General features: G+C 36.9%; 2 protein-coding genes across 15 annotated transcripts; both read left to right on the forward strand.

Annotated features, from left to right (window-relative positions):
* Nucleotides 1-1,660: 1,660 nt before the first annotated feature.
* LOC105836970 (mitochondrial tRNA-specific 2-thiouridylase 1) lies at nucleotides 1,661-5,746 on the forward strand. Of its 8 annotated transcripts, none has more exons than XM_028191001.2 (9): nucleotides 1,661-1,806; nucleotides 2,775-2,886; nucleotides 2,953-3,118; nucleotides 3,204-3,388; nucleotides 3,470-3,696; nucleotides 3,794-3,961; nucleotides 4,043-4,270; nucleotides 4,505-4,647; nucleotides 5,401-5,746. In XM_028191001.2, exons 1-8 carry the CDS (start codon nucleotides 1,795-1,797, stop codon nucleotides 4,601-4,603), a joined length of 1,197 nt encoding a protein of 398 aa, XP_028046802.1. In that variant the 5' UTR covers nucleotides 1,661-1,794; the 3' UTR covers nucleotides 4,604-4,647; nucleotides 5,401-5,746. The 8 variants fall into 8 exon arrangements, with proteins under 8 accessions (XP_028046802.1, XP_028046803.1, XP_028046808.1 ...); XM_028191002.2 differs by having other exon boundaries at nucleotides 1,665-1,806; nucleotides 2,811-2,886; XM_028191007.1 differs by lacking the exon at nucleotides 1,661-1,806 and adding an exon at nucleotides 2,138-2,156 and having other exon boundaries at nucleotides 2,811-2,886.
* On the forward strand, nucleotides 5,418-13,605 carry LOC105836968 (neprilysin-4). Of its 7 annotated transcripts, none has more exons than XM_028190997.1 (17): nucleotides 5,418-5,553; nucleotides 6,881-6,992; nucleotides 7,075-7,280; nucleotides 7,700-7,848; nucleotides 8,102-8,290; nucleotides 8,822-8,939; nucleotides 9,123-9,329; nucleotides 10,027-10,287; nucleotides 10,373-10,590; nucleotides 10,697-10,876; nucleotides 10,943-11,154; nucleotides 11,280-11,502; nucleotides 11,631-11,807; nucleotides 11,939-12,101; nucleotides 12,239-12,448; nucleotides 12,691-12,797; nucleotides 12,877-13,605. In XM_028190997.1, exons 1-17 carry the CDS (start codon nucleotides 5,448-5,450, stop codon nucleotides 13,150-13,152), a joined length of 3,114 nt encoding a protein of 1,037 aa, XP_028046798.1. In that variant the 5' UTR covers nucleotides 5,418-5,447; the 3' UTR covers nucleotides 13,153-13,605. The 7 variants fall into 7 exon arrangements, with proteins under 7 accessions (XP_028046798.1, XP_028046801.1, XP_028046799.1 ...); XM_028191000.1 differs by having other exon boundaries at nucleotides 10,697-10,786; XM_028190998.1 differs by having other exon boundaries at nucleotides 9,135-9,329.
* The last annotated feature ends 24 nt before the right edge of the window (nucleotides 13,606-13,629 follow it).

The following is a 13,629-nucleotide window of genomic DNA, read 5'->3' on the forward strand; positions in this document are numbered from 1 at the left end:
GTACGTGCGTGCGTGTGTGCGTGCGCGCGTGTGCATGTAAACACAGTATATATATATATATATGTGTGTGTGTGTGTGTGTGTGTGTGTGTGTGTGTGTGTGTGTGTGTGTGTGTGTGTGTGTGTGTGTGCATATGTATCACAGTCTCGAGTGACATTCATCATTAGCATTGCACCATCTATCGCATCCTGTAAAACGCATTCGGCATCTCACATTCTCTTTAGCGAATTATTTTCCACAAGACACTTTGTCATTTTTTTCGCACAAAAATTTGCACGAAAAATCGTGCAAACAACGCGTCTTTTGTCGAAAATAAAAATTACAAATAAAGCACTTGGTTTATTCACGCTGGCGTGTGCAATCATTCTCGATCATTCATGTCGAAATTCTGATATTTTCTCATATTCCCTCCGCCGTCCGAGGGGATGGCAGTGCGCAGGATTGAAGCAATATTATCGAGATGTTAGCGCCGGCGATACGCACGGCCCTGAGCTGCGCCATCATTGCCGAGCCGAGCCGAGCCGAGAAACATGCAGGAAGGGAAAGAGGGGGAGGAGAGGGGAGAGGCAGGCGCGGTGGGTAGCCGTGCGAGTGCGAGCAAGCGAGCCAAGCATCTTATCCCCGTGACCGCGATCTCACACTCGCACAGCTCTGGCTCACACTGGCCCACACTGAGCTGGCTGAGTCCACCCGTTGGCTCACCCAGCTTGCCGAGCTCTTCCAAGAGACGAGCGAACCCCCCTCCATTATAATCTAGGTCATGGAAACTGCGCAAAATGGCCCGCTGCCGCGACAGGATCGCGTCGTTTGTTGAAAAAGCCGGTGACTTGACACATTTTCAATTTGTGCTATCGTGGACAAAGCGTCGTGGCTTTTCTTCGGATTTCGTCACGAACGCTACAACACGCCATATGAGATGCACTACGCGTCGCAATCGTTTGACGTTCATCTCTCAATGAGCTTGACTGGTCGCTGACCGCGAGACAGCGTCGATTGGCTGACGGGCTTTGCTCGGCGCGAACATCGAATCACATATGACATTCGCGCCTGAGATACGAATCATGAAAAACGACTGAAACTATGGACGGGATTCATAGACCGATCTTAAGCTCAAGCATTGTCTTAAGTCTAGCTCTAGCTTCGAGCCGACTTGAGACTTACTTAACCAATGAAATAACAGCATTGACGTCTCAAGATCGTGCTTAAGCTGGAACTTGAATAAGATTCGACTATGAATTCCGGCCTATGGCCGGTATTCATAGTCGGATCTTATATTTAAGATCATCTTAAGTACTGTCTTAAGATGCCATCAACCAATCACAGAGCCGTATTAGCATCTTAAGACATTGCTTGAGACGATCTTGAAATAAGATTTGACTATGAATACCGGCCTATGAGCTGACGAATCGTCTTTCAAGAACAGCGCGAAGTTGCGATATTTTATTGCGATCTCGACACAAAAGTTGGACGATGAATTCCGGAGAGAGAGAGAGAGAGAGAGAGAGAGAGAGAGAGAGAGAGAGAGAGAGAGAGAGAGAGAGAGAGAGAGAGAGAGAGAGAGAGAGAGAGAGAGAGAGGAGAGAGAGAGAGAGAGAGAGAGAGAGAGAGAGAGAGAGAGAGAGAGAGAGAGATTCATTTAGTCTCCCTCCCCCTTCCTTACCCTTTATCTCGTGTTTTCCCTGCGTGTCCGGGTCGTCCAGAATAATGGTCCGGAATCTCACCACGTGACTATGTGCACACATCAGTCTACACGTCCGCGTCAGTCTGGTTTCTGGTTTTGGGTTCATTATTTTAATGCTACTAACGGTAAGCGGCTCGACTTTTCGCGCACGTTTTAATTTTTTGTCGTCGCCAAATTTGCCACTTTAATTAAAAAATTGTTATTATTGTTTGCATAAAGGCCTGTTCTTTGTCGCTGCACTATTGCACTAGTGCAATAAGCTAGAAGAAGACAAATATATTTTTTCTGACTTATTGCATCAGATAACAGTGCAGCGACAAACAGACCTATAGACTAAAAGTAACATAGGAAGTTTTAAAATTTATCAGTTTTATCGTAATATGTAAAAATGTGAGAGACGTGTAAAACGTTTTATAATTTTAATCAAACATTGTCAAGAGATGCTGAACCTTTTATTTGCATCACGATCTCAATTGTACATACATAATATCTCTCTCTCTCTCTCTCTCTCTCTCTCTCTCTGTCTGTCTGTCTGTCTGTCTGTCTGTCTGTCTGTCTCTCTGCAACTACTTTTGATATAAGAAACCTGTGCTTTTTAACTGCACTGGAGCACTGGGGGTCGATTCTGTATTTTGAAGGAGTAAAAATGTGAAAAGTGAGCAACAGTGATTGGTGTATCTGTATATCCTTAACCCTAAAAGTATACACCAATCAGTGGAGACAATGCTGCTCATTTTTCATATTTTCACTTTCTTTAGAAATACTGCAACAAATTAAAGTGAGACAAATATATTTTTTCTCATTCTAACTTGTTGCACCAGTGCAGCAGTGCAGGAAAAAGAACAGGCCAAAGATTACCATGACCATGATGTTAATATTTGACTGTATTAGACATATCTTTGTCATCTGTTTCATTTAGGGCCAGTTGTTCCAACTTCTTGGTAAACTTACCTATCAGATAAATATATATTTGTTTTTATTTATTTAAGAAAAGAAATGAAAATAGACACATGCTTACCTGGTAGATAAGTTTATCAAGAAGTCAGAACAACCGGCCTTTAGAGTTGTTAACACATGTTATAAAAAATAACAGAAAATACTCAAGTATACTCAAAACGATTCTTTGAAGATGATCAAAAATGTTGTTGTGGGGATTTCTGGTGGTGTTGATAGCGCCGTGACAGCTTTCCTACTTAAAATTAAAGGTAAGAATAAAGAAACATTTTACTTCTTTCATCGATATATTTATCAAGTATTCATCTTTTTTTAAGGATTCAATGTCACTGGAATATTTATGAAAAACTGGGACATTAGAGATGAAACAGGAAAGTGTGTGGTTGAGAAAGATTACAATGATGCTCAATGGATCTGCAAAAAACTCGAAATCCCTTTGATACAGGTCGATTTTGTCAAGGAATATTGGAATGAAGTCTTTAGGTATTTGAAGTCTTAGGTATTAGACTCGCACAACTTTTAGAATGGGATGTCCCAGTTTTATTCATTAATCTTTTATTTTTTTCAGTGACATAGTGGAAAAGTATCAGAATGGATATACTCCAAATCCAGATATTTTGTGCAACAAAAACATCAAGTTTGATAAGTTTTTTCATATCGCACGTAATAAATTTCAAGCAGATGCAATTGCTACAGGTCATTACGCTAGGACTAGCTTTGGATCTTACCTAGAAAATTATAAAGCAAAAGCTAGTAAGTATTCTATTTTAAGTATAATTAAACTATCAATGAAATATTTTTTAACGCAATGACAGCATGACTATTATTCTATAGATGTGTGTTTGCTGCAAGCACAAGATATCAATAAAGATCAAACGTTTTTCTTGAGTCAAGTACCGCAAAAAACCTTGAGACGTTGCATGTTTCCTCTTGGAACATATTTGAAAAGTCATGTAAAGATGATGGCCATAGAAGCAGGATTGTGTCAAATAGCATGGAAAAAGGAAAGCATGGGTATTTGCTTTATAGGAAAACGTCAATTTCAGCATTTTATTTCGGAGGTAAAAGATGGATTTCTCCTTATTTAATGCTGATTGCTTTCAATCAAAGATAAGATAAATCTGAATGACGATAGCAATGATGTAACGATATATACAGTATATAGCGGATAAACCTGGTGACTATGTAGATTTGGATAGTGGATTACCAATAGGTAGACATAATGGTATTCACAAACGGACAATAGGACAAAGATGTAAAATTGCTGGTTGTTTCAAGCCTTATTACGTATTTAGTAAGGATCAAGAGTCAAATACTGTTGTAGTGGTATGCCCAATACAAAGTTACAATTTTGTTGAAAATAAATTAACGTGTTTTCTAATTGTAAACTTATTAATCTTGACATAGGTGGGTGGTACAACTCACCCAGCGTTATATACTGACTTTTTGATGACACGGGACATCCACTGGATCAATGAAGAGCCGCACGAATTGAGATGGGGCAATGGTATTCTGAATTGTAACTTTCGGTTTCAACACAGAAATTCGTTGATCACTTGCAGAGTGTATAAAATGTCCACCGATCGCTTGTTTATTCGTCTTTTTGTATCTTTACGAGCGATTACAATGGGCCAGGTAATTTATAGGGAATAATGAAAATGCGTTCCTATGATATCTTTGATATTTTATGTTCGGTAATAATACGAAATGATTATTTGTCACGCTTAATAAATTATATTATAACATTTAATAATTATTCGCTTTTAGCTGTTGCTTAATTTTTATACATTATTTTACTTGCTATTTTGGTATATTAACTAATTTGATGTGTATATATATATATGTGTATGTGTGTATGTGCATTTTCAGTATGCAGTTTTATATTCTGGAGAGGAATGTCTGGGCAGCTCAGTGATATCGTATATAGGTCCATCTTATTTTGCACTTAACCGGCAAAACTATAGATAACTCTTGTTACCAGCATAATTAATAACACTACTTGAAATATACTAGTATGTATATAAATTTAAATATTTTCGAGGTTTAATTAATTTAATGTTTAAATAAAACTATTTAAAACTTTATGATCTTTTTTGTACATTTAAATACTAATTTTCTGTATACCTCGCATTGTTTTACAAGTTAAATTAAAAGATATGACATGCACAACTTTCCTCAATTTGAATATACATATATATGTATGTATGTATGTATGTACGTACGTATGCGCGCACGCGTGCGCGTATATATGTATACATCACATGTACAACTTACATAAATCTGTTGCGCAGCGAGTACGGTTGGCTCATTCTGGAAATCTCAAAACTGTTCTAAGCGAGATGGGCTCAAATTTCTATTTAGATGCTAATTCAAGTCGTACCTGTCACTTTTCGATTGTTCCAAATAATATGTCATATTACACTTCTCAATTCTTACTCATATTGATAACCATAAATATTAATTTTGAAGTCAAGCTTTATTTGCACATAATTTTAGAGAAAAAAATGGTTTTAAAAATAAAAGAAGAAAAAATTTAATTTTGTGACATTGAATGTAATTAGAACTTGTACACACACACACACACACACGCGCGCGCGTACATGTACACGCGCACACATATAATTAGATCTTGTCGATACAAATTTTGATTTTACATATGATTTTGAGATGATAGAAATTATTATATAGACGTACATTATTGTTTAAGATGATTAATTAGGTGAATGTTATTTATACATCATCAAAATATTAACATATATCTGCAGTTCTCTCACGCAGTTCTGTCACGCAGTTCTGATGGACTTTAATAACGATGAAGGCCATCCTACGGAAGATGAGCATTAATGGTTACAATAGATTTCGTTGGAACATCTTGCCCAGCTACGATGATTATTCCCGTATACCAGGGAATAATGAAAGTAAGTGCAGGCGATAGCCTCTAGGACGATTTCAATTCCAATTCCAATTTATATTGCAATTTTTAATATAAATTTTTAATAGAACGCAAGTAACGTACATCTCGAATTTATATCATTGTGCATAATAGTATTATGTTTTGTATATATGGCTGTTATTTTTATGTATCATATGAATAAAAAATTCGCCAGAAAATATCACAAGAGTTATAAATTAGAACAGAGAATGATACAATATGTGCGAGATGGACTCAATAACGATAGGGTTACGCATAGAATGTGAAATATGTCATATCGTGTTATTGAACGATAACTGCAAGTTATTAGGGTCGATTGACGAGTAAGGAGCACGTAAAATGTCTCTCGACGTGTGCGTGCCGTGTATAAAGCCGTGTCTCTCCAGCTTGGTTTTTACTCTCGCCCGCGATTGGCATTGCACGGTCGTTGCGACCTTACATATGTAAATTATTACCGCACAAATGCCGCTTGACAGATTCGCTCTCATAGTACGTAACACTCGTGCACTCGACTAGTTAACACTCGTGCTTCGATCGAAGACGGGCGCGTAATAATCTGGTCCATTCGTGACTTTGGACTTTCGCGCATTTAACTCTTTGATAATCTTTTGTGGCTACGTTAATAATACATTGTAGTTAGGATTTCTCATCAGGATTACTGGATAAGCAATTGTATAATTCGCGAGGGTAAGTGGAAAAATCGAATACAAACTACATCGCAAAGATTTGACAGACCGATTTAGTTTTTTTCAAGAGAGAATTTTCTCTAAAAATTTACAAAAGTATCTTCATATGACATTGGCTAGTGTTGAGTATACAGCTGATGTACTATTGTAAGAAATGACTATTAGTAAATTGCTTTTATACTATATACATATGTACTGTATAATAAATAGTCCAAGTTTGCCATAAAAATTTATAGGAATTAAAAAATGAGAAGAAGCGCAATAGTGTTTCCTTTTTCTTTTCCATACCTTTTAACATACCTTGTTTATTTTCTCTAAATTCAATCTAATCGGTAGGAAAATAAATAACTTAGTTTTGAAATAACTATATTATATATAAATATATAATAAATAAAATAAAATTTTTTATTATTAAATTAAGAAGTATAATTGAGAGTATATAGTTATACGAAAAGTAATTGAAGCGTTTTATTGAATTATCGATTCTTTATTTTGTTACATTTAGAAATTTTATTGTATTTGTGCGGAATTTATATTATCTTTCTCTCTCTTCCCCCTTTTCTCTCCTTCCATAGTAAATAGTGATATACTATTTTGGTCAACGGAAGCATGTATAATTGTTTTCAGAGACAATGCAAAGTAGCGGTAACTTGAATCGTTTCAGCGATGATGATTTCTTCAGTGATGGACCATGTCCATCGTGCAGATTGGCTATCAACAAGGAAACTGGTAGACTCAAGTGTGTGTGACACGTTCATTTTCCATACATATCAAGTACAAGTTCTTGCATTTTTAACGAGTGAATCTTTTGCAAAACTCAGATGGTGTACTGGCGGAAATGAAGCGCGGCGTTTTCGTGTCAAACTAATGCTCCTTATACCTGCCGTGTTGCTGCCAATTACCATAGTATTTATCGCTTTGTCGCGATTTCAAGCCACAACCACCAGAGTCTCCGACTCACGCGCAGGTTCTGTTTATGAGATGGGGAAACATGGCAAAGAAAAAATCGAGGATGACATCTTTTGGCGTAAGTTTCACTGCGAGTGTGCATATTGGCTGAAGGAACATCAATTGAAAGTTTCTATTATTACGATAGAATTTTTATTATACAAGACATGACAGATGTAACAATTTCTAATTATATAACCCTTTTATTTCAATAATAAAATCAAACTTCCGATATATTCGCACAGAATAATAAATAACATCCCGTTTACATCGGTAGATGCAAATTACCAAGTTAGAAAGCTCAATCAGTCTCGTTATTGTTTCGAAAACAATCGACATAAACCATGACATAAAAATATATACATCTTATCAAGTCAAATGTATTGATATTTTCTTGACGCACCGTAGAGATAAATTAAAATGAAATTAAAGTCGAACTACCGTACTCGTATTCTTCGAAGAACAATCTTTAAAAATTGATTGTTTACGTTATATCAGCTACCAATCGCAACAACGTAGAACGCATGGTAGAAGAGACCGAAGAAGAGGACCGACTTTTGCTTCCCGATATGAAAACGAGTTATGTGCCTCTAGACACGCATCCTCCATTTCGATCGCCCCACCGACGCAAAAGAGACATCGACGGGGTACTTAATCTACAAAAAAATTCAAGGCGATCCCAAATTTGGCTCTCTGATTATAAAGAATAATCCTCTTTCCGCCTCTTCTATTCCTCTTCAAGCATTCCTTCTATCTTCTTTTTTCTTTTTCATTTTTGCGTTTCTTCTCTTTCTTTCTTCTCTTCCCATTCTATTCCTATGTCCTCGAAACTGCAATCATTATCCTACGCACGCCACAAGTGGCAAGGAAATATCCCGAAGACAACACGATCCGTTTCAGGAGAATCACACGAGGGATGGTTTCGAATTGGACGATCGAGCGATGTCCTCGTCTCGTGCACATGCTCGTTTAGCTAACGGTAAATTGGCAGATTCTCTTTCGAAGGAAGAGTCAGATAGGAAAAATAATATAGCGGGAAGAACCTTCTTGGCTTCAGACAACATGAAGTCATACGCCGACAAAATCAAGGTATACACTCTTAATGCATGTGGATTTTACTGATCATGAGAAAATATTTTTGTCATTTTTCAGTATAGTAATTGTCACAGCTGCCAGAAATAAACGATTCAAAGCATTCATTCATAATTCTAATAGTTGTAATATTTCAACACAGTTATAAAATCATTCCTTTTCAATATATTCTTTGCTTTATATATTTCTTTCTAAAAATCTAAATGACAAATCGATTAGAGAAAATAAATTCATCGGTAACATTATCAACCTTTAAGCATTTACAATCTCTGGAGACTCGTTTATCAAATAGATGTATCGTCAAATAAGCGCGATGCGCAATTTCCAATTTGATGAAAAGGAAGGAAGAAGGCGGTATACCATAGTAATAGAGATAAATGAAACTAAATGTCCTCCTTCTTTGTCGTTTTAGTATACGAGAGGATAATTGTGATAACGAAAGATCAAAGATATGTATGCGCATACGTGCGTGTGTGTAAGCGATTTGATTCTATTGGATTCCTTCGATTGTCATAATATTTTGCATAGGTGAAGAATGGCGATACGATCGAAAGCAACGCGCGGGACACCGAGGAAAATAATTTCTTAGGCAATTACAATCCGGAAGAAGAGGTTGACGATACTTATGAGATTGGTGGAACCAAGTGTAACTATCATTATCACTATTCTGAGTTAATATAATACTTTAATTAAACATCAATACTTGATTAATAATCGATCTGATATTTAGAGTCTTATTATCTGACAATAAATTTCACTTGAATTGTCAATCTGAATAATGAATTTTTCAATACATTCAGAAAGAGAGAAAAGTGTTGTTTAATAACAGATTCGCGGACAGGTATCAAGAAACGATCGAAGGAAGAATCTGTGAGGAGGAAGGAAGGAGAGAAAGACACGTACTCTATTTCCATCAATGAAACGTGGTTGTCAGTGACCGACGGAGGAGACAGTGCAACGATTGGGGACGAAATACCTGATCTTCGTACATTCTGGAAAGGTGAAGAAAACGTTAGGAGCATCAGAGAGGCTCGAGGTAACACACACACACACACGCACACGCGCGCGCGCGCGCGAACTACGCGATAGTTTTTTCTTTCATCATATGAAATTCTTTCACTAACGCGACGGATGGATAAAACCATCGACATAAAGCATATGGACTGCGCGATGGCAGAGAAAACATGTCCGACCAAAAGAGAGAGACAGCAACTGGTAAAGCGCTGTCTCTATCTAACCACTCAGATAGCCACAAATGCATGAGCACAAATTGTTCTCATGTTGCTAATAAAGATGTTAGCATCTTGCTACGCATTTACGTCGTCCCTTGTGCTGTTATTTGCTAGCATTCGACACTAATCTTAAGTAATGCTAGCATAATGTTTAAAACGTGCAAAGAATTTTATTTCCGACATCGAATGCTAGCAAACAACAGCACAAGGGACGACATAAATGTGTAGCAAGATGCTAATATCTTTATTATATCAACTGGCTATCTGGGCAGTAGCATAGTGGGCGCTAAACAGAGAAATTGACCCAAACCACGTCTTCTCTTTATCTTTCTGCTGGACACTTCAAGGGCTTTTTGCAGGGAATGCGCAGTCCATGCTTTATGTCGATGGATAAAACAAATAGGAAAGTTGTTTTGGAAAACATCGAAGCAAAAAAATGTTAAATTTAACGTTAAATGTTAAATTTAACGAAAATATTAAAAGAGAGCTTATCGAACGTAGCTCGAATAATGCTGAAATACATGGACAAGGGCGTGGATCCGTGTCAGGATTTTTATCAGTACGCTTGTGGTAATTGGGCGAAACGCAATCCTATTCCAAAAGACAAAGCCGGTTACGATACTTTCGAGATGCTGAGGGAATCATTGGATTCTGTACTGAGGGAATTGCTAGAGGATCCAATACCGCATGACGCTAATCAGATAGATGTCGATGATGCTACAATAAAGGCGAAACATTTGTTTCAGAGCTGTATGAATTACGGTAAGTAGAAGTATCGTACGGAAGTATCGTAATTCATAAAGTAACTAGGCCACATCAATATTTGTGAGAGGTTTTTAACGACCAGTATGGATGTGGCTAGAGATCTTGAAGCAACGTATGGAACGACCGCTCATCCAGCTTTTGGATCAACTTGGTGGTTGGCCGATTTTAAGGCCAGATTGGAATCCAGACAAATTCGATTGGCTTCTCTTGACCGCGCAACTTCGACTGTACAATAATGACATATTAATCTCAGAATGGGTGGGTCCAGATATTAAAAATAGCAACAAATACGTGATACAGGTAACAAAATGACTCGTCGTATCGTCGTGCAATACCTCGCCTCATTTCGTATTTTCGTTCGCTATTTAGCAAAGAAACGAACGTTCAAATTTGATTTTGTTCGTAGTTTGATCAAACGTCACTCGGGCTGCCCACGAGAGATTATTTCCTTCAGCCGTCTAATGCGATTTACCTCGAGGCCTACAAGGATTACTTGGTGAGAATCGCAATCTTACTCGGTGCATCCTTAGATAATGCGACTGTTGATGCCGAAGAGCTGATTGAATTTGAAAGGCAACTCGCGTCTGTACGTATTTCTTCTCCACTTCTACCACGATACGATTATTTATCTCTCGTGAATTTTATTTCACAGATTACATCGTCACCAGACGAAAGACGAAATATTTCCGAGCTTTATCAACGAATGAGTATAGGTGAACTGAGAGCACTCGTGCCGCAAATTGATTGGCGTCGTTATTTGTCGATCGTTTTGGCTCGACCGATACATTTTTCTGAACCAATTGTCGTCTTTGCATTGCAATACATACAAGATTTGGTCGTTTTACTTTCAAAAACACCACCTAGGTACTCTACACACTATATATTGCAATTTTATTTTATTATTATTTTTTTCATTTCTACATTTTGTGCACTTTTAACGTAGATACATAAAGTTTATAGATATATAAAGCAGTGTGTTATTTTCGCAGAACAGTGGCAAATTATCTTTTATGGAGATTTGTACGACACAGAGTCAACAACTTGGACGACCGTTTTCAAGAGGTAAAACAAAAATTTTACTACATTCTATTCGGTAGAGAACAAGCGCCATCAAGATGGAAAAACTGCGTAACCCAAGTCAATTCTAATATGGATATGGCCGTTGGTTCAATGTTTGTCAGAAAGTATTTCGACGAAAACAGTAAAAACGATGTAAGTGAACAAATTTTCTCAAAAGTTATTTATTTTTTATAATGCGTAAAAGAAAAACAGAAGTGAAAAGGTTTTCGAAAAAAAATCAAAATATTACCAAAAAACAAGTTAATTATGTTTCTCGATAGACATTATCGATGACTCGAGAGATACAGCGATCCTTCAGAGAGTTGCTAGATAAAACCAATTGGATCGATGACGAAACGAAGCGCTTGGCGTCTGAAAAAGTAAATGCCATGTCATTGAGAATCGGTTATCCAGATTTTATCCTACAGTCACATCTATTGAACGAGCGTTACAAAGATGTAAGTACCTTTACCTTATATAAAGAATCCATTAAAACGGACACACGTTATGTAACAGAATGTCATTATATTAACAGAAAGATGCTCATTAATATAATTAATATTATTTTTTATTATTTTTATATATGTAGGTTGTGATTCAACCAGACAAATATTTTGAGAACACTTTAAATATTTTGCAACATTTAACCAAAGTCGAACAAGCTCGTCTTGGTAACGCTGTCAATAAAACTTTGTGGAACACTGCTCCAGCAGTCGTTAACGCTTACTATAGTCGCAACAAAAATCAGATAAGTAAGTTTGACTGTCATTTAACTATAAGAGAAAGCGACTCGTCTGTTAATTTCCTTATCCTCATGCAATTTTGCGCTTTAAACGCTTTAAATTGTTCTCCTAAACCTGTTGTCTAAAACTCTCATTCTATCTTTCAGTGTTTCCAGCGGGCATATTACAGCCTCCTTTTTATCACAGATTTTTTCCACGTAGTTTAAATTATGGTGGGATTGGTGTCGTGATCGGACACGAAATTACCCATGGATTTGATGATAAGGGCAGATTGTTTGACAAAGATGGAAATCTCCACAGGTGGTGGAAAGATGAAGCGATCGATGGTTTTCACCGGCGGGCACAATGTCTCATTGGTATGGAAAGATTCCCAGCAAACACAGAACGTAGCAGCAACATTGCGTCAATGTTATAAGTTATAACATTGTAGCAACATTACAGCAATATTACAAAATTGTTGCAATGTTCTGTGTTTGCTGGGTTCTTTCTTTGGTCAATCACGACAGATGTAAAAAATGCGCGATAGACATTATCGATCCCCTAATCAGCAGGATTACTAACTTTCGTTCTCATAATCGGGTTCTTCTTTTTTTTGCAGATCAATACGCACGTTATACTGTCATGGAAGTTGGAATGCAGATTGACGGTGTTAATACGCAAGGGGAAAATATTGCTGATAATGGTGGCATTAAACAGGCATTTCGAGTAATTCCATGCAAGCTTTCAAAAATCTTACTTTTACTAATTGATAAGCTCACTTCTTTTTCTTACGCCTTTTTTGCAGGCATATGAGAGATGGTTACGTTCGAACGAAAGGGAAGACGAGACCTTACCCGGAATGAGTGCAACAGCCAAACAATTATTTTTCCTGAACTTTGCTCAAGTGTGGTGTGGTTCAATGCGTCCTGAAGCGACGAGAAATAAACTGAAAACAGCTCTACATTCACCCGGTAGATTTCGAGTGATCGGCACGCTTTCCAATTCAAAAGACTTTGCTGAGGTATTTAATTGTCCTCCTGGTTCCCCCATGAATCCTGTGAGCAAATGCTCAGTGTGGTAAAATGTGAACATGCACGATATATAATTGTATACATATTGCGATACAATTTATCCCGATTAGAATAACTTACTTGTTATTGAATGCAATTTATGCTGAAGTGTACCTAATATTTCTTTAAAAAATAACAAGGAGAAAGACATAGATTTTTAAAAATATTTGTCCTATGAATATAGGGTTTGTTTTGGATGAACGCTTCTGCACATTTAAAACATTTATTATCGAGAAGGAAAGAAGAGGGGCCAAATGTGAATTTGCAATGTGCATGTTTTTTTTTACAGAACGTCGAATTAAAAAATGTCAATAAATATAAGCAGTCATAATCATAGAAATTGTTGTAGTGGTTTTACGTATAAATCTTTACTTATAAATCCTAATCTTTTAAACTAATTTTACAACCAATCTCGAAATTGTACTTTGTTTAAAATCAATAAAGCTTGCTATATTTTTATAAAATACCGTGTGTGTGTGTGGGGGGGG

The sequence above is a fragment of the Monomorium pharaonis genome, chromosome 4 (assembly GCF_013373865.1).
Source record: "Monomorium pharaonis isolate MP-MQ-018 chromosome 4, ASM1337386v2, whole genome shotgun sequence".
In the NCBI taxonomy this organism is placed as follows: domain Eukaryota; kingdom Metazoa; phylum Arthropoda; class Insecta; order Hymenoptera; family Formicidae; genus Monomorium; species Monomorium pharaonis.